General features: G+C 39.5%; 1 protein-coding gene and 1 long non-coding RNA gene across 2 annotated transcripts; one reads left to right on the top strand and one right to left on the bottom strand.

Moving 5' to 3' along the window:
• Positions 1–1806: 1806 nt before the first annotated feature.
• Positions 1807–14776, top strand: utp6 (UTP6 small subunit processome component). The gene is made up of 19 exons (XM_005748951.2): positions 1807–2185; positions 4238–4322; positions 4415–4456; positions 4565–4657; positions 4977–5024; positions 5118–5181; positions 5347–5465; positions 5591–5668; positions 5763–5844; positions 6832–6913; positions 7027–7205; positions 8650–8729; positions 8841–8918; positions 9677–9856; positions 11678–11758; positions 12137–12246; positions 12411–12477; positions 12638–12710; positions 14217–14776. Exons 1-19 carry the CDS (start codon positions 2094–2096, stop codon positions 14369–14371), a joined length of 1788 nt encoding a protein of 595 aa, XP_005749008.1. The 5' UTR covers positions 1807–2093; the 3' UTR covers positions 14372–14776.
• Positions 14715–18141, bottom strand: LOC102200722 (uncharacterized). Its single transcript, XR_312147.1, has 2 exons — positions 17979–18141; positions 14715–16499 (listed from the first exon to the last, which is right to left on the bottom strand). It is a non-coding gene; the product is annotated as an uncharacterized LOC102200722 (long non-coding RNA).
• Between the last annotated feature and the right edge of the window lie 1461 nt (positions 18142–19602).

Genomic DNA, 19602 nt, shown 5'->3' with positions numbered 1-19602 from the left:
TTTTTCATTGACATACTATATTAACACAACTGATCTGAAATCAAACACAAAACATAACATCCTAGAAGTTGGGTTTTTTTTTGGGGGGGGGGGGGTTAACTGTAAAAACCACAGACACGTTTAGCAAATTATTTTCATAACTTCAAATACAAATATAAATTGTAAATTTTGAAAACTTATGCACAAATTTTGTAAATTATAAAGTTATATACAACTATTTATCTAAAAATGTAGCCAATTCATCTGGCATTTTTTGTTTGTTTGTACAACCATTTAAAAATACTACTATAACTAAAATGAGAGAACAATCAGTTGTCACAGTAAGATGCCCGATAAAATTTTTTGTGCCAGTAAAAAAATTGTTTGTCTGACACAAGACAGAGGAGAACACCGCAGGGATAAACTCTGCAGGCCTGACAACAGGAGATGTATCACTCCTCTGGTTTTCCACCTGGAGATGGTGTTTACATTGAAATCTACCTTTGTGGCCTTCATTTGTACCCACTGACACACAAAACAAAACAATGACTACACAAGACACTAACTACACAATACAACATAACACACAAACTATAAACTCCATGCTAAACGTCATAAATCTCTCGCATCTTAAAACTCTCTCTCTCTCACTCGTTGGCTTTTTTTCCCTTTTGCACTGTAATTAGAAAATGCTTTTTTGTTTTACCGTTTATTCCACGCTAAACGTGACGATAGTATTTAAAAAATATATATATATATTCAGTTTAACCTGAGTTTTTCTTTTAATATATTCGTTTCTCATCGTGTCCATCCTGATCACTCCCAGTGAAATTCTGAACATCTTCAGCTCTTCCACCTGTCTTTTCATAAAATGGGGCTCCACAAGATTTTTAATATATATATTTTTGTTGGATAAACCTTTTGCAACAAAAAGAAAGTATGTAGACTTTTCATTAAGTAAAATGTATAAATTATTCTACCCAAGTAATGTAGAGTAGTAAATAGTGCATTCTTTAACTATATTTAAAGTACCTAAAGTAAGCAGTTTTTAGAATTATATGCAATACTATGTACATTGGATCATAATTACTGATGCATTGATGTGCGTACATATATACACATCAATGGTCCAGCTATTGATTATTTTATTATATATATTGGAGGGTAGCTTGATATGTTGCATTATTATGATGCAATTAATGTGAGGGGGCTTGTGCCAGCTCATTTCCCCCCTCGTTCATATAGTACTACATTGTGGAGAGAACTTGAAAATTATATATTGTGCAAAACAACATACGAAGTCAAAATTGAAGGGAAGGACATTATCAGTTATTTTGAAACCAAAGGAAAAAAATTTATGTACCATTGTCAATCTTTATATCTTACTAGGGAAATTCCACATACATAAATGTACATTTTAAAACTCAACCCCATTATTGAATTTGTTTTTTACTTGAAATTGAATATTACTTAAACTCTCTTAAATTAACTTCAAATAAAAGAGGTTCATCATTGATTGAAATTCATTCAGAAATTTTCAACAAATGAGCTGTCACAGATATAATTTTCAAGTACAAAGCTATTATGAAGTCTGTCACATCCCTCTTTTTTCCTTTTATTTATTTATTTACCCTTCTTATTTTCATTGTAATACTTATTGTTACTCTTATTTGCCCTGTATGTTTACTGTACAAACTGAGCTGGGATGACTGACTGTTCACGTTACAATTTCAAATAAAGTTCTGAAAAAAAAGCTTTCCCCACTCTATATGTTCCCCTGGTGTATATGAAAATTAATCTGAGGTGAGAAAACATACACCAAACCGTTTTCGAATATAAAAGGACAGGTAAATTTTCGTTTCATCTTTAATACGTTGTGAAACAGGGAGTTTGGGAGTTTAAAACTCTGAGTTAACAAAGGTTTCCTCCAGCTCAGATTTCCTGTCGGACCTATTTGCAGACGGAACCGGAAGCTCCGCTAGTCACAACTTCCACACATGTGTAATTGGGGATAGAGTTGGCCTCTCGTGGTGTTCTGTGTACAGTTGTTATACCATTATTAAGTTTTACCAAACAGCAGCTGAACACGAGCGTTTAACGGCTGCTTCGACGAGATGGCGGAGATCGTTCAGCAGCGGATCGAGGACAGAATCCCTGAGCTGGAGCAGCTGGAGAGAGTGGGACTGTTCACCAAGAAAGAAGTCAAGTAAGGCAGCACCGAGCCTTTACACGCTGTGTCTTCCAGGAAAATAGCAAAAGAGGTGATGGGTGAGCCCATCACGTACTCTCGGACGCACTCTCAGAGAGGGCCTCGAACCTGTGAAATATTTAATTATTTACATTACAGGGCCGAGAAACTGCGAGAGATGAAGCTGAGAAAGTCTATTGATCATCTTCTTGTTCTCCAAAAAAACCCCAACAAAAAACGGTTTTTACTACTGATTAAATTTTGGATGATTTAGAAAAAAAAAATTCCCCAAAATAAAGAGCAAATATAGTTAAGTGCTTTTATTAATCTGGGCATCTGAACTTAACTTTTTGACATCTATAGTTAGCAGAAATACATGGAAGATATCGTCCTGAAGATTTAAGGAGGAAATATTGAAGATCCCTTCTGCAGATAGTTGCACATCTACATCCTTAATTAAAATCAGTGTTAGGGTTGTGAATCTCAAAGTAACTGGTGATGATCAATACATTATAGGAATATCGATACATCACCATATTTGTGTAACATCACAATAGAAATCAGCACTTGTCAGGAGAATTCCTTCTGTCTTAAACACCCCAACAAGTCATCACTTTCCAACACTTGACCTCTTCTTCAGAAGTCTCTTGGACACAGCTCTATTTTCTTTACTGGGTGTATTTATTACAGAAGCTGTAGTAGTCGGGCAAGAAGTTTGATACAGGAATGGCATAGAGAATGAAAGATCTGGTGCAGACTACGCGTTGTGCTTCTGTAGTACTCCCAGGGTGATTTGAAGCCAGGCAAAGGAAAGAAAATTAACTCAGGAAGTCCAGCGTCACAGAATATGCTACCTTGATACCACTTTTCTACTCTAGTTAGGCATCAATGCACTTTCTAGTATAACTTTCATTCACAAAATCACGCATGTTTGTTTGAGTGCTTTTTTTCTGCCATGCATGTATGGCACACTGTCTTGCCCAAGGATACATGCAGACTAAAGGAGCCAGGACTCCAACCACGGATCTTCTGACTGCTGGACAACCAGCTCTACCTCCTGAGCCACAGCTGTTGTGGGGGTTAAACTTTTATCTACTAGGAGTTATTCCCTTTACTAATAATGAGGCTAATTTTTAAATAATCTCTTTAAGCGTAAAACTAGGCTCCAGATTGCTTTAAATACAGTTTTTCTACTGTTGGATCTTTATGATGTCAGAAAGAGCAAATACCCAGCCCTGTACCCTCTTTCACCTGCTTTTCAATCGTCCTGTTTGCAATGAGCAGCCAATGAGCAGAAAGCTGACCTAATGGAAAGCTCTGCTTTAAATTCAGTTGATCAGTCCTATAATTTGATTTCCTGTGTGGTCTGAAGTTCAAACTGAGCAACTGAATATGGAACAAAGATGATATAAATGACGTAGCATGGTATCTGGTCTAAGTATTTCAGAAACTGGTAATTTACCTTGATTTTCTTACACTTTAGCCCCAACTGAGCATCGTTTAAATGCTACAGCCTGCTGACCATGTACGTTCCTTTGGGACCATAGTGTACCCATTGTTTTGGCTGCTTCCAGAAGAATAATATATACTGTGTCTCAAAGTTCAGATCTTTCCAAACCAGTTTCTTGAACATGACAGTGAGTTTACTGTATTCAAATGGCCTCCACGGTCACCAAATGTACGGGTCATGGATGTTCTCTGACAAACTGCAGCAACTATGTGATGCTATCATGTCAGTACGGGCTAAAATCTCTGAGGACTATCTGCAGCATCTTGTTAAATCTATGCCCCAAAGACGTAAAGCAGTTCTGAGGACAAAAGGGGTCCAGTGTTAGCAAGGTGCACCTAAAAACTGCCCGTGAGTGTAAATTCAGTGTACAAAAAATGCATTTTATGCTGTATTTCCTAAAATTGACTTCAAAATGTCCCATTCTTCTTTTGTGCTTTCTTTTCTCCTAATACAAAAACTGTTGGTCAGTATTAAAATTTCCATGTGAAAATATTCCCGTGTGTTTATGCAAGTCCTTCTCACTGATTCAACATTATTCTTCTGTTCTATTTTTCATTTAGATCAATAATCAAGAGAGTAACAGCCCTGGAGTACAAGCTTCACAGGCTGATCGTAAATAAGGAGGACTTCATTGCATACATTCAGGTAGGGGGCTGTGATGATACATCATGTTTCTTTCTTTCAATAAATAAGTAAAGATCGTGAATCATGTTCAGAGACTCTCCTTTTGTTTATAGTATGAAATCAACGTTTTAGAGCTGATCAAGAAGAGAAGAGCAGTAAGTATCCTACAAACCGAATCTGTTATTTTAAGCTCATGTGATTAAAAACTATATTTGTCAGGAAACCACACCTGAGAGTGACTCTACTATCTTTTTCATTTTCAGCACATACACTACCAGTTTAAGCGAGAGGAGATTGAGTACCCCATCATCCACAGAATAAATAGCATCTTTAAAAGAGCAACAAATAAGTGGAAGGTAGTGTAAATAGAGCATTTGTAATTTGTAATTATTATTCTGTATGGTTGTAATAATTATTTTTTTTACCATCAGATTATTAAATTCAGCCATGTGTATCCAATATTTGTAACATTTTTAGACATTTTTTCCTCTAAATTTGTATGATATTATCTAATGTGTAACTGAGCCATTGCTGGAAAGTAATATGATGCTTTTTGTTAACAAACATGGCAAAAAAAAAAAGTTTAAATTGTAGATTTTTACATTGGGTTTAAATTTACAAAAAGGAATGAAAGCCGAAAGGAGTGAAGAGTCACACGTCTTCTTTCCCCCGCAGGATGATGTGCAGCTATGGCTCTCACACGTTGCTTTCTGTAAGAAATGGGTATGTAAAGATCTCATCACTTGCCTTCAAGTCCGATAAGTCTGCTCTACACCGTGTCTTCTCATTCTTATAATGATCCCTTTCACTCATCAGGCCACCAAGAGCCAAATCAGCAAGGTGTTCTCAGCCATGCTTGCCATCCATCCTGACAAACCAGGTACAGAAGAAAGGGGGCATTACAAACACACTGCAATTTGCCGATGTTTAGTGGCTGGAAATGTGCGTTAAAATAAATTAAACCAAGGCAGGAAATCTGTGATTGCAATCTTGGAGATGACCAAGACGAATGCTGTTAATAAACACTGTTTCCGTCCCGCTTTAGCTCTGTGGATCATGGCTGCCAAGAGCGAGCTGGAGGATAGAAATTCTTCTGAGAGCACCAGACACCTGTTTCTGAGGGCGCTGCGATTCCACCCAAATGATAAGAAAGTCTACCAGGAGGTAAAAGATGCCAAATATCTTCTTTTTATTATTGATATTTAAGGTAACCCAGACTTAAAACTTTAAGCAACAGTTTATTCATTTAAAACATGCTCGTCTAAAATCCTCCAACCACTCTGTGTTAGTATTTCCGTATGGAGCTGCTGCATTGTGAGAAACTGAGGAAGCAGAAGATTCAGCTGGAGCAGGCTCAGATGGACCTGGTGAGCGTGAAACAAAGCAAACACAAAACAGTAGGAAGTAAGCGCGTGCATATGCTGCTCGTTGTATTTAAAACTCACTGTTCACACCTTCCAGGGTGAATATGAATTTTCTCCAGAGATCCTGAGTGGTAAACTGGCTGAGGTTGTATACAAAGATGCTACAGGGAAAATCAAAGGTAAGCTTGTCAATGGTTATTCACAGGCCTGTGCAAATATGAGAAAATATAAAATAACTTAAGTGTTTATGCTGCAAATACATTTGAATATTAAGAGCAGCATAATGCTGTCGCACTCTTTCCTGTAGCCTCCAATGCACATAGGGTCTTAACTGCTCCTCAAGACCCAGATGTTAGAAAATTCCAGGTGTAACAGAGAATATTAAAAAAACAAACTCTTAATGCTAAAGTGCAGTTGTGTTGTGTGTTAAGAAAACAGCTCAGCTTTTATAAATCGCCGTAAAACTAAGCACACCTGTGTACACTATATAGGGATTGTGCTTGCATGATCTTTAGGCCTGTTTAGTAAATCTGGGCTTTAAAAATAACACATTTATTGTTTAAATAAAATGCACATAGTTTGTAGAGCCGTAGATTTAAACTCTTTCTGCAAACTGTTATTTATTTAGTTTTTATTTCAGTTCAAGACCACCTATATTGTCATTAAAGTGAATTCCTTTAGCAGTGGGATATGTAAAGACTAAATGGGGATAAGAATTGGCAATTGAAATCAACCCTGAGCACAGGATACCTGTTAAAAAACGCTGAAATCACAGACTCACATATGTGGAAGGACTTTTCATGGAAAAACTGTGTAAGATTTTTATTTTTAATAACAACACCGAAACAAAAGTCCAGACACACCAGTGCACAACTTGAATGCTTTCTGGGATGTGATCATTGTTTGGCAGATCACTTTCATGTATTCTGGCGCAGTCACATTCTTAAAACTGTTCTGGGACGGCGTTCCCACTACGGCGAAGGAGGTTTTGTCTCATAATATTGAATTTATATGTCTGACCTGCTACCTGGGGAAAATTGGACCTTAGTTTAGCTAAATGTGACAACTGTCTATTAAAAATATTTATGGTGGTGAGTAAGAACAAGCCATTGGCTTTGGAAACAACCTAGCGTGTGTCTCTACTTGTGCATCTTTTCATCCTACAGAAGCAGAGTTTGTCATCTCACTTCTGAACATAGCGGCTATTTTTGACTTCACCAAAGACCTCCAGGACTCCATCCTGCAAGAGTAATTTACTTCCAAAAGGCTTTCATTTAACTCTCTTTTACATGAACTCTGAATTCCTCAACTTCCATAGTGTTACCTTTAAGCAGTAACCTCATCTCACCTCTTGTTTCCAGCTTGCAGACTAACTACACAGATGACAGCTCCACGTGGGATTTCATGGCTAAGAGGGAGCTGGAGGCCCCAGGAGCAGGAGAGGAGCTCCAGACTGCCAAAGGCAGGGCCTCAGATATAAACCGCAGAGAGGAGCGCTGCTGCCAGGTCTATGAGGAGGGCGTCAAGAGTCTAAACACTGGTAGGAGCTTCCTGATACACAGAGAGAACATATATATTTCAATTTTAAAATGAATTGTTGAGACATGATTTAGACTTTGGTGATTAATTATTAATTGTAACAATCTTCATCTGCAAATGAAGTTGGTGGGTAAACTAAGAAGTACGAGAAAGACGCCACTTTGTTAGGACATCTTACCCCTTTTACGCTCAAACCTCCTTCATTTTTCATGGCACCGATTCAACAAGGTGCTGGAAACATTCTTCTGAGATTTTAGTTCATGTTGACTTGATAGCATCACACAGCTGCTGCAGATTTGTTGGCTGCACGTCCATGAAGTTAATCTCGTGTTCACCCCCACATCCCAAAGCTGCGGTGACTGCGGAGGCCGTTTGAGTACAGCGAACTCGTCAAGTCAAGTCAAGTTTATTTATAAAGCACATTTAAAAACAACCAAGGCTGACCAAAGTGCTGTACAATAAAATACAAATATAAAATACAATCGTCATGTTCAAGAAACCAGTTTGAGATGATTTAAGCTTTGTGTCACGTGCCTTGTCTTGCTGGAAGCAGCCATCAGAAGATAGATACACTGTGGTCATAAAGGGTGGTCAGCAACAATACATACGGGTGGGCTGTGGCATTTAAACAATGCTCTGTTGGTATTCAAGGGGCCAAAGTGTGCCTAGAAGACATCTCCCACACCATTATGTCAGCAGCCATAAGTGTTTGTGGATCCATGCTTTCATGTTGTTTATGTGAAATCCTCACCCTGCCATCCAAATGTCACAACAGAAATTGTGACTCAAGATTTTTCCAGTCTTCTGTTGTCCAATTATAGCGAGCCTGTGTGAACTGTAGCCTCAGCTCCCTGTTCTTAGCTGATGGGAGTGTCATCTGTGCATCAGAGATGCTCTTCTGCATCCCACGTCTGTAATGACTTACTGTTGCCTTCCTGTCAGCTTAAAGAAGTCTGGTGTAGTCTCCTCTGATGTCAGAAAGACATTTTTGCCCAGAGACGTGACGCTTACTGGATATTTTCTCTTTTTCTGGCCTTTCTCTGTAAATCCTAGAGATCACTTAAATCACCTTCCTCATTCTTATGTGCAGTTTGAACTTCAGTAGGCCCTCCTGAACATGTCTGCGTGCCTACATGCATTGAATTGCTGCCATATGATTGGCTGATTAGGTATTTTCTTTAATGTGCAGCTGAGCGTGTGTGTAGCTTTTTTATGTGTCAATGCACCCATATTACCAAAACAAGAATGATCTCTTCTTGTTCTCTTCTTGTTCTTTTATTTAATTTGCACATGCTGGCAGTGGGTTAAAAGCTTTAATGGAAGAATTTTATTTTGGTCAAAACCTCCAAGAAGGAGCCCAGAAAGTTGTAAAATGTTATCCTTGTTCCTGCATGTATTCATTCACTGCTTCCGTTAGTATAAGAAACCGCTGCTTTGCCTCCCAGAGCCAATGTGGACCTGCTACGTGGCTTTCTTGTTGGAAAGGATGAAAAGGAAGACCAACGTCCAAGAGCTGAAAGAAAAAGTAAGTGAAAAGTCCTTAAGTTTGGCCTGAAGTTATTTCCTCCTCAGGTACGCTGAGAAATGTCAATGGCTTCAGTGTTTTCTGGAGTAAAAACAAGTGTTTGTATCACAGAGGCAGGAGAGGCTGCTGGGAGTGCTGCAGCGTGCCCATGACTGCTCGCTGTTGAAGGAGAATTACTACAAGAACTGGGTGAGATAAAGCCTCTTTTCAATGTGTGAATGGAATTTTAGGCACCCGTAAGCCTGTCTTCTCTTTATTTGAATGATGACCTGTCGGCTCTCATTTCGCTCAAACCACGTTTCATTTTGGCCGGGTAAGAGCAGCGCCAGGCAAAGTCTGACAGGAACAGCAAAAATCTTTAAAACCTTGCAAGTCGTCTCTTCTTTCAGATATACACTAGCAGAGGTAACACGGAATGAAAATGTAATTGCACTGCACCGAAAACACAACATGTTATTGGAAAAGCAGAAACAACTGAGGCCGACAGCCAGAAGTTACTAACACACTGACGTTCAGGCAAATGAAACCAGTTCTATGATGATGAGAATCTCAATTAGAATAAAAATGTGGTAATTGTTGGCCTAGTAGTTCGAGGCTAATACCAAGCACTCTAAGTAATTTATGGGTTTGTGTGACTATTATTTAATAGCTGTATTTGTTTGTTAATTTATTTGGTGGTGCGACAAACACACATTGTCCAGCAATAATGAATAACAAAGTAAACAGAGTGCACATTTAGACCCAGCACATGGTGGCTTTATGGATATCCTGGTGGTTGTATTATTATTATTAGTTTGTCTGGTAATGGGACTGAAATTGTTTAAAAAAACTGAAAATGGTGATAGTCGAAAAACTCCTTTAACATCAGGTTATATTCAAAAAGGAAACGATACCTTGCATTTTACTGATGTATGAATCAACCAACCTGATGTTGTCCATGTGACCAGCTCCAAATCTTGCTCTCATCGGGAGATGCTGAGGGAGCAGCAAGCGTTGCCATGACAGCCACGCAGCGCTACAGCCAATCAGTGACCATGTGGAGTTTGAGCCTGCAGACGCTGATGGAGCTAGGGAGCCGAGACATAGGCCGGTGTTTCCAGGACGCTCTCAAACACGTTAATCCCAAGGTACACACACACTAGACCGGGAGAGCCACGTTTGCTTTTCTGAAATCACATAATGGGGTTCAGTAATTTTCTCATCTTACACTATCACACACTGAGTGGCAGCACCGCTTTAATTGTTGTCCTTGGAGAAAAGAGACATATGGATTCACTCACACACATACACACACTAGCCACCAGCAGTGCTGTATAAGTGGGCCATCTCCTTGGCCTAATTAGTCTCTGTTCAGTCATATTAATTTCCTCAACTGTCTTCATCTGTCTGAGCGCACATGAAGGCAGGTGAAAAACTACATTTAATCGTGCAGATATTTGTGTATCGATTTACCTTTTTTAAAGGTAAAAGCTACCCCAATGATGAAGCTGGGGGCTGTTATGGTTTAGGGCAGGAATCTGTCACAAGTGTCAAGTGCAGAGAGAATAAAGGGAAACGGTAGACATGCATGTGTATATATTAAAAAGACATTTTGCAGGTTGATGGGGCCAATAAATACGGACCAGGAACAGCAGGTCCAGAATTAGAAACGCATGCAGACGGGTACAAGGAAAGAGGGGACAGAGAAGAAGGTGCCAACTACAGAAGAGAGCAGATAGAAATTAATATCAGTTAATCAGTTCAGTGCAGACAGGAAAAAAAAGGGAGAATATTTATGGAGGCCACGCAGCAGCCTGAGTCTGACCATTAATAATTTGAAGCCCGATTTCCATCTCGGCTCAGTTTGACCTTATAAATTAACGTTTAGAATTTCTTATGTACTCTTCTGGTCAGTGGTGAATTAAACCTTATCTTACAATCTCTCCTATATTTCAGAGTAGTCAGAACGTTCTTCTTAATTTTTCCGTTGAACCTCCCTCATAGTTGCACAGTTCTGTACAACTATGAATACGCATGCCTCGACTGAGCCGCGGGCCTTTGTAGCAGTGAATAGAATAGCTGATTATTGTTGTGGTGGGGGTTTCATAAGTCCACGGCCCTGAGAAGGAGGATTAGTACAGCTGCTTATTATGCAAGTCTTTTCTTTTGAACAAAACACCCTGTTTGAGCGTGGAGAAGTGGCACACACCTCCAGGGTTGGAGGCCTGTGTATCCAACAATGTTAAGTTTCCACATTGAAAAGCACAGAAGTGCAGATAAATCAATGGTGAAAATGTAAGCATGTTCTTTATCCTGTCATTCTGTACTCATGCCGATTCCAGAAGGTATATTGATCCTTCCCTCCTGGCTGAGAACAGATGCTGCCTGAGTGATTATTCATTTTTAAAATCTCTGCATATAATGGCAAAACCCGGTAACTAATTCTGATCTGAGCTTTGCATGCTCTGACACGTTCACTGGAGACTGAGAAGGCCAAATCCTTTCTGGTTCCTGCTGCTTCTCAAATGTGAATATCAGCTGTAGTGTCATACCGGATGATGCATATTTACTTTAAATGATACCAATCCCACTTACTAGAAAAGATCAGAACTGACCACCCAATTGGTAGCTGTGTTTCTTACAAGCTAGCAATGATGTGCCAGTTTAAAATTGACATTAGTGTTTAATAGAAACACTCAGTCTGATGACAGATATCCCAGGTTGGACTGTCAACACTGCTTAAGTGTTTTAACAGTGAGGCACCTCTAATACAAACTCACGATAATCCAGAAGTTCTTTTATTGACTGTTTTACGTTGTTGTTATTCATCAGTGTTAAGTCGTGAAAGTTTTGTGTCTGAACAAAATGCGTGCGCCTAATGGTTGCTTATTAATGAACAGGCGTAAGGTACATTCACATTTTTTAAGGTGGGTGAAGCTCATTCATGTAACCGCGTCTTGTCTTGACAGGAGAGTCTACCACTGTGGCAGCTGCAGTTTGAGTGGAGCAAGGCCAGCCAGAGTGCCGAGGAGACAGAAGCCATCCTCAAGGTAGTGCACCCGAATCCAGCCGTTTGAACAGCTGCAGTGTGATCTTGCTATAGCCTGCAGCATTTAGAGCAATTTATCCGCTTCATTTTTTGTGGATTTGTTTACACCGATATTTTATCGATAAGAGTTACGCTGGAAACACAGTTTTGAATTGTTAGAAATGAAATGCGCAACATAAGAAGTTAATGACAGGATAAAATATGATCCTGCACTGTAGTATAAAGTACAGCAGGCAGACTGTGATCAGAAAAGGCTGAGTAAGCTAGAGATGAGATAAAGAGTAAACAATAAAAGCTAAAGCAGGCAAGATTAATAGTGTTTTTGCCTCTGAAATGAGGATATGCCTTGCAGACAGTTTGTTCTCTTGCTTGTTCCCAGAGAGGTCTTCTGTCTGCAGTCCCGGCTGTTGCCATGGAGATGAAAGAGTGCTACCTCGATTGGTCCTACTCCACTGGAGGCTACAAGAAGGCGAGGAAGACCTTTACAAGGTGAAAATCAGATAACTCTGTCTGCTCCTGTAGTTTTTAATTTAGGTGATAAATGCAGCAGGAACATATAAGTTTAACGGGTCTCAAAGCACTGACCTGCAGGTGCAAAATAAACGTTCAGGATCTTTAATACCTTTTAATTAAATTGCATTTTTCTTATGTAGCTTACAGGAAAACCGCCCATTGTCCAAGGAGTTTTTCACCAGAATGATTCTAATCGAGAAGGAACAAGTACGTATATGAAGCCCAGTGACATCCTCATTCTTCTGCCTGCCACCAACTATAATGTTTATGTTGTACTGACTTCATTGATAGTTTGACACTGGAAAGATACCTTTGATGTTGCTGATAAGTGAAAACAATTAATGTGATTACAATGTTGTTTTTTCAGGAAAATCCAAAGATGAACTATCTGAGGGACTACTATGAGAGGGTGCTGCAGGAGTTCGGCACCTCCAATGAAGGTGAATTTAAATCAGTTTAAGGAGCTGGAATGAACCGGAAAGCTGGTGTTATTTATGCTTTCAGCTCAGCCAGCAAGCTCAAGTTTTAAGACGAATATTAAAGTTTGTGAGCTCATTGCTCCCCATTAATACAAACAGACCCAGGTGGATGCTGGGGTGGTGGAGGGTGTTGGGTTTATCTAGGCACAAACCCCGCTGGAACACGAGACACACAATAACTGCACGACAAAACAAGTCAAGACAGAGCTCTTTGTCTTTGTGGCCCGCGAGGGAAGTCAGCCCAGGCCTTCACCTGTCCTTAGCCAACTTCAACTGATTCCTTCGCTACAGCCCTTTTTTTTATTGTCAGCAAGCAATCATTCACGAATGTGCAATTACAAATACATGTGACATTCTTAAGCAGGCATATCTGAACAACATCAGTGTCTATATTCTGTGTGTGTGGGTGTGTGTTTACAGCTGTACCATACATAGGCATACGACCTTTCAATGAACTTAAACTGTGTATGAGGTATGCAGAAAGGCAGAAGTAAGCGTCTCGCTAAATGATAAGAACAGGAACTTGCAACAGGTCATGTCTCAGACAACATTTAAAGGTGTGAAGTCTCGCACTTATAAGAAACAGAACGATTCTGGTTTCTAAAGCCATAATGGAAATGATAACGTCGAGGCTGCTTCCTCTCAACTCATGGTACACACGCGCACACAGAATCTTATCAGACCTAATAAGGATATGATTTTTATCAGCGTACAAATGATTATATATTTCTAAGCACAAATGACAATATAAAAAATATCAATTCCAACAGAGGGGTTGAACAGCAGGAACAGTATTTACAAATTAGAGGAAGAGATTAAAAAAGAGATCGCCAAAACGAGAGGATGTGTCTTTGTATGTTATGTGAGCACAAATCAAATGCAGGTTTGGACTGAACAGCTAATCAACAGTTAGAGTTAGTTGATCAGACTGAGTCAGAGGACAAGAGTAAAACACGTTCAAGAGAATCTGTATCGCTAAAGAACAAAGTTAGACGAGATGGAAAATACCGGGCCACCTCCATATTGCACCTACAGGAGCTGCTCAGCCATGGAAACCCATGGCATGAAGGTCTCGGTGCATTATGTGTCCCAGCACTTGGTGACCCAACTCACAACAACAATCACCTCAACGCACTCAGTTTGACCTATATATTAAAGGAAAAAATAAATAGTATTATGCAGAAAACAACAACAATCAAATGATCCCCTTTGAGCAAGCACTTGGCAACAGTGGGGAGGAAAAACTCCCTTGTGACAGGAAGAAACCGCTGGCAGAGCCAGGCTCAGGGAGGAAGACAGTGAGTGGCATGTTACAGTAGCACACTTGTAATGCTATAAGCTCTATAGAGATGTGGCTCAATACTTCTGTCCTTGTAGTGTAAAAGTATGGATAGAGGTAATTAGATTAAGAACCTTTAGGTTTTTTTTTTTTTAAACATAACTGTTTCCTGTTTCGTTTTTCTAAAGATCTGTGGCTGCAGTACATCCGCGAGGAACTCGGACCCCTCGGTCAGCCAGAGAACTGTGGAAAGATCCACTGGAGAGCCATGAAGTTTCTGGAAGGAGAGAGTGTAGAAAGATTCATTTCCAAACATGCACTCCTTCAGACTGGACACTTATAAGTAGCAGAAAAACAAGGCTGTGAGTTCAGACAACAAATACCTTGTGGAGGTTTGTCAGCTGACGAACAAGCACGTTTCTGAGTGATTCTTCCTCCCAGTCTAATTGAAGACTGGTCCCGTGCTGAATTTCTTTCGTTCCCAGCTTTGCAGTTTCTGTTGTTTGCGGTTCATTCAAAATAAACCTGCTCGTTCCTCTTTAAAGGTTCCAGCCATGTTACAAGAACAATTCTCATTTTCACAGACTTGTTTTTTCTTACAACAGGTGTTCGTTTTTGTTTTAAGGTCTGTGCTGCGTTTGTTAACCCGACAGTAATGACGCCCAGAGTCATTAAATACACGTTTGTCATTTTGAGAAGATAAATTTTAATGCTGTTATGAAGATGATATTAAAACAGTCTTTCATTCTTGGGTGTTTTCTCGGGTTATGGTCTGTCTGACGCAGTAAACTTACACAACCACTTTTTCTTAACGAAGCAGTTGTGTAACGGTAGCTCTCACTGTTCCAACACTTATAGATTGGAGCGGTTATTTTGATAAAAACATCCTTTTATCCTCTGAAGCATACTTTACATCACACATTGTTTGCTGTCAGTATCAAGTATCACTTAATTCTCACCTTTTATGGTACAAAATGTTGCCTTTAAAGGTCACAAACCATAAATACGAAGCAGCAGCAGCAGTACTCTGTGAGGGAATAGCACATGTATGTTGAGTTCAAGGCCAACTAAAAGGGAAACACACCTGCCAACATCAAAATATATTTACAGTGTGTAAGGACACTTTAAATTGTTACAGTTTATACAGCAATGTAGGAAAGTTATGAGGTATAACAATATTAATGGAAAAAGCTTATAAATAGATCATGTTACACATTAAAATCTAGTAGAAAATACACATGTAGACCTACAGTATCAAATTGTATCACTAGACAAAAGCATGTTTAACTGAAAATGATAAATACAGAGAGCGTGCGGGTGTTTTTCTCTTCACACCCTACAGGTTGTTAACATGAGGTCCATGTGGCAGTTTTGGGGGGAGCTTGAGATAAATTAATGACAGTCCTCTGTAGAAGATCTTTGAGACAAAACTACATCATCTCTGTCCTGAACTGACTTTTCATTGAATGAAAATATTAATTAAGGCAGAAAGTGGTATGTTTAATGATCCCACTACAAAAACAAGCAGAGCTGCAAATTTCTCTGTAAGTGGAGTTGAGCTACTTGGGTTTCCTGTTTCTAAAATTTGGGTGGGGTGGGGGGAAGCTAACCTGAGAAATATTAATGCAGTGAGGGGTACATTTTACTCTGCAGCTTCAGTCTGCAGAATCTGCAATAGAGTGCAAGGGGAGCCATATCAGCTCATGATGGTCTTTAAGGATTTATAACCCTTAAATTTGTGGAAACTGTTACAATTTCAGTATTTTAGCTATTAAAAGAAAAAAAGTTAACATTTTATGAATATCAGCAGATGAATTTCAACTTCAATCTATTGTAGCCTTTTAAAAATAGTTGGACGCTTATTAGAAGGCGTGTACTTCAGCACGTTTTAACCTACAAAACATGTTTAGGAAAAAAAGTTGGACCACATTTTAAAACAGTTAAAAATGAACTTAATATCTTGATGATCTTTAGTGTTTTCCACATTTCTAGCACTTTTCTTATTTTAGGAATAAATACAATATATGCTTGTATGTGTTCCCCCTCCAAAAAACACAAAGAAAAACCTGAAACTATACTAACGTACCTTCCATGAACACCAAAACCGAGAACCACGACTCCTGTGAGCATTTCTAATGTACCCAAAATTCTGGTTACATCACCTCCCACATGCCAACCCCAGCCCTCCACATCACACATCTTCAGAGCTTTTTAAAGAAGATGTAGGTGAAGAGTACCAACACGCCAGCAGACAACAGCCCAATCACAAACTGGTGGATGGTGATGACGTTCTCCAAGGCGTGGATGCGCTCCTCCATCGCACTGGTGTGGATGTAGTCATAGATGGAGACCCCGATGCTCCACACCGCCCATACGGCATCCACCAGCGCCTTCATGGTGGGAGAAACCATTGAGAGGGCCGCCTGCAGCTGGACGCCCACCGCATCCGCTGCTTATTGGCCCCTGCTGCACTAAAGAGAGAGCAAGAGAAGAGGGTGACACATGGTGCAGCGAGGAGATGGCAATGTGTGGGCATAATGACTGCCTGTGAAACGGCAAATACAGTTAAAGCTCTACAGCCACGAACAGAAAATATCACACAAATCAGGTTTTAAATAAACCAAACTACTGAAAAATCTGAGGGTTTCTGTGTGGAGTTTGCATTTTCTCCACGTGCCTGTGTGGGATCTTTCTGGCTACTTGGACTTCCTCCCACAGTCCACAGACATAAAGGTGAAAGAAAGGTGTAAATGCTAGTCTATGTTTTAGCCTGCAACACACAGGTTACCTGTCCACCTGTGGAGTGAGCTCCAGCCACACCAAGACCCTGAATTTTGTTTTGTTTAATTTATTCAGAACACCTTCAGATTTAGTTTGTGTATCTGAAAAGGAGTGGGAAGACATGCACATCCACTTGGATAAGACAAGGAAAATGGATGGATGGATAGCTGTCTGCAAGTGAAACTCTTCTGTTTAAGCGATTGAGGTACGTTAATAATAATCATGCAATTACTGTATTTTTTTAAATTAATTTAATAATGATAAAGACAATTTGCTTTTTAACTTCAGAATAAACATAATTGTATAATATTAATGATAATTTGTTTTTCGATATTATTGCATTCTATTGTATCCAACAGAGAACTTTAATATATTCTCCTGAGAACCAGCCTATTCATTTATGTCCTCTGTAATGGACATTTCGTCTTGGTCTCTATCTTTTGACTTATTTGAGATATCTTACTACATCCTGGACATCCTTGCTTTCCACTGATATCGCATGTGTTTGGGTTGCCTCTATTACCTCCAAAAAGGAAGAAAATCACAAAAAAATATGCCCCACATGAAGTCTAAAATGAAATTGGAAAAATAAATAAAATAAAATAAAAACAAAAATAAAACAAAACTCCAAAATTTAAGGATTAAGTCGGAACCATCAACATGTTTTATGCTGATAGATAAATACCCCCTGTGCTCAAGTACAAACTTTCATAATTTACTCTACCAACTCACAGCTAAAAATTAAACATTTACTGCGTGATTTTTATTTCACTGAAACAAAAGCGATGACTTTAAATTATATATTTTTTTATTTTGCTAATGAAATAACCAGATAACGACTCTTTTAACAGATGAAACTAACCCAGTTTTTAACTCTTGACACAAAAACGATCAACTACTGATATATTCCTTTTTAAACTTTCGTATCTTTTTCGCACTTTTTACTGAAAACAACGCGAACCTTACTCCAACGCGCGATGACGTCACGCACCCACTGGATTCTTGGCATTACGAGCATGACAGCGTTTGGCCTTGTGGGATCAGTAACCTCGCAAACCTCACGCCTAATCCACAGTTTGAGGGGGGACGTGTTGTTGTGTTGCGCACAAACCGCTCAGGCTGTAACACTAACGCGACGAAGACGTTTCCGAAACGGAGCCAAAACTCACCGACAAGTGTCAGATGCTACAGCGATGATGAGGCCGATGATGAACATCCGTCCTGCTGTTTCTGGAGTAATGAATTATCTTGTTTATGTGGCAAACCTGCGTGTTCTTGTCAGGAACCAAATCGGTCATTGCTGGTTGGCGAGAAGTCCACCTCGATCGGAGGCATCGCTTCCGGACCGAACCTTTAAAATTAAATAGTTATCTATTTAAATCGATAATAGCAAAACTCAATGAGGGAATGAGGCCACGGCAACAGATATATTTATTGGAGAAAGGCTCTAACACCTGAATAGACCGGGTTAAAGTTATCATTGATTTTCTTATTAATAATAGCTTCTTTAGTACCGAGCGTCAGGTCATACGTTTATTTTGATAAGAAATCCTCCAATTTCCGGTGTTATTACTATGGGCTTTTGAAGTGAGGTGAAGCAGCTGACTGATGCCTTGTGAGGGCGTCACACAGGAGCGTCAGCAGCAAGACTAAAAGTGGAGCATGAGCTCAGGACCGAGTAGAACTCAACAGAACTGAATAAATGATCAGAACAGAGACTACAATCACGCACAAACATTGAAAACTTTCACACAAGATTCAAACTCATCATTAAAAACGACACAGGGGCAAAAAAGGACAAATCAGATGTACAAAGCCAGCATGAGAACAGCTGCAGCTGTACTTAAAGGGAAGTCCTCCATCAGGGCTGCAGCCTGTTTGATCCCACTTCCTGCCCTTTAATTACCGTTTCCTCTAATACACATCTCACCAAAAATCTGGAGCCATCAGTAGTAACGGAAAGAAAGACAGATACTTCCACAAGGAAATTCGGTGTGTTACAGCAGCAGAAGCAGCAGCACCATAAATAATAATAATGATAACAGTGAAATTAACAATAAAACCACTATTATTGAAAGTACCACAGCCACACGTCAAAGGCCTTATGATGCAAGGGAGTGCCGTTTTTTATGCAACATTGAGAGAATAGGATTTTCAGTATAAGTGGGATTAAATTAAAAAAAAATAACACTGAAAATGTGCAAGAGACAATTCCAGCAAAGAGCAGTGCAAATGGCATTACCATGCACACTATAAGTCTGACAAACAACAGGAAGGAGGTTTGATATAGAGGTATGTGTGTTTTGTGTGGTTTGCTTGTCTGTCCCCACAGGAGGGCTAGTTTCTGTTTTGTTTGGGAGGGGTGGGTATGACTTCCTTGCCCGTTCATTCTTTTTGTTGGTTTGATTGAGTTTGTTTGAGGGGTGTGTGTGTCTCGGTCCGTATTGTGCAGTAGGAGAGGGGGAGGTAGTTTGTCTGTGATGGAGAGCTGGTTGTCCAGTGACCTCTTGACCCTCACCGAGCTGCTCCAACATCTTATTAACCCTTTTCCTCACGTCCTGTCAACTTCTCATGCAATCCATGGCACTAATGAAACCATATTTCAACTAAAAATAAACATTTTAGCACTGGATTATAATTTAATGCTTTAGTGTTCATGTATTCTGATCAGGCACCGATGATAATACCAAACCTTAACCTCTGAACCTCAGAAACTAGATTCAGTATTCTTTACTGTCATCAAAACAAAATGAAGACAGTACTCCTTCACATTATGCAAAAAACTTGAATGTA

This window comes from Pundamilia nyererei, unplaced genomic scaffold (genome assembly GCF_000239375.1).
Source record: "Pundamilia nyererei isolate P.nyererei 1_Seehausen unplaced genomic scaffold, PunNye1.0 scaffold00234, whole genome shotgun sequence".
Lineage (NCBI taxonomy): Eukaryota > Metazoa > Chordata > Actinopteri > Cichliformes > Cichlidae > Pundamilia > Pundamilia nyererei.
This window is presented reverse-complemented; position numbering and strand designations above follow the sequence as displayed.

Bases quoted from the DNA above. Each gene is read 5' to 3' on its own strand.
- utp6 (XM_005748951.2), top strand. From the start codon at position 2,094: ATGGCGGAGATCGTTCAGCAGCGGATCGAGGACAGAATCCCTGAGCTG. The intron at 2,186-4,237 runs GTAAGGCAGCAC...TTTTTCATTTAG, and splicing joins TTCACCAAGAAAGAAGTCAA to ATCAATAATCAAGAGAGTAA. The intron at 5,466-5,590 runs GTAAAAGATGCC...ACTCTGTGTTAG, and splicing joins ATAAGAAAGTCTACCAGGAG to TATTTCCGTATGGAGCTGCT.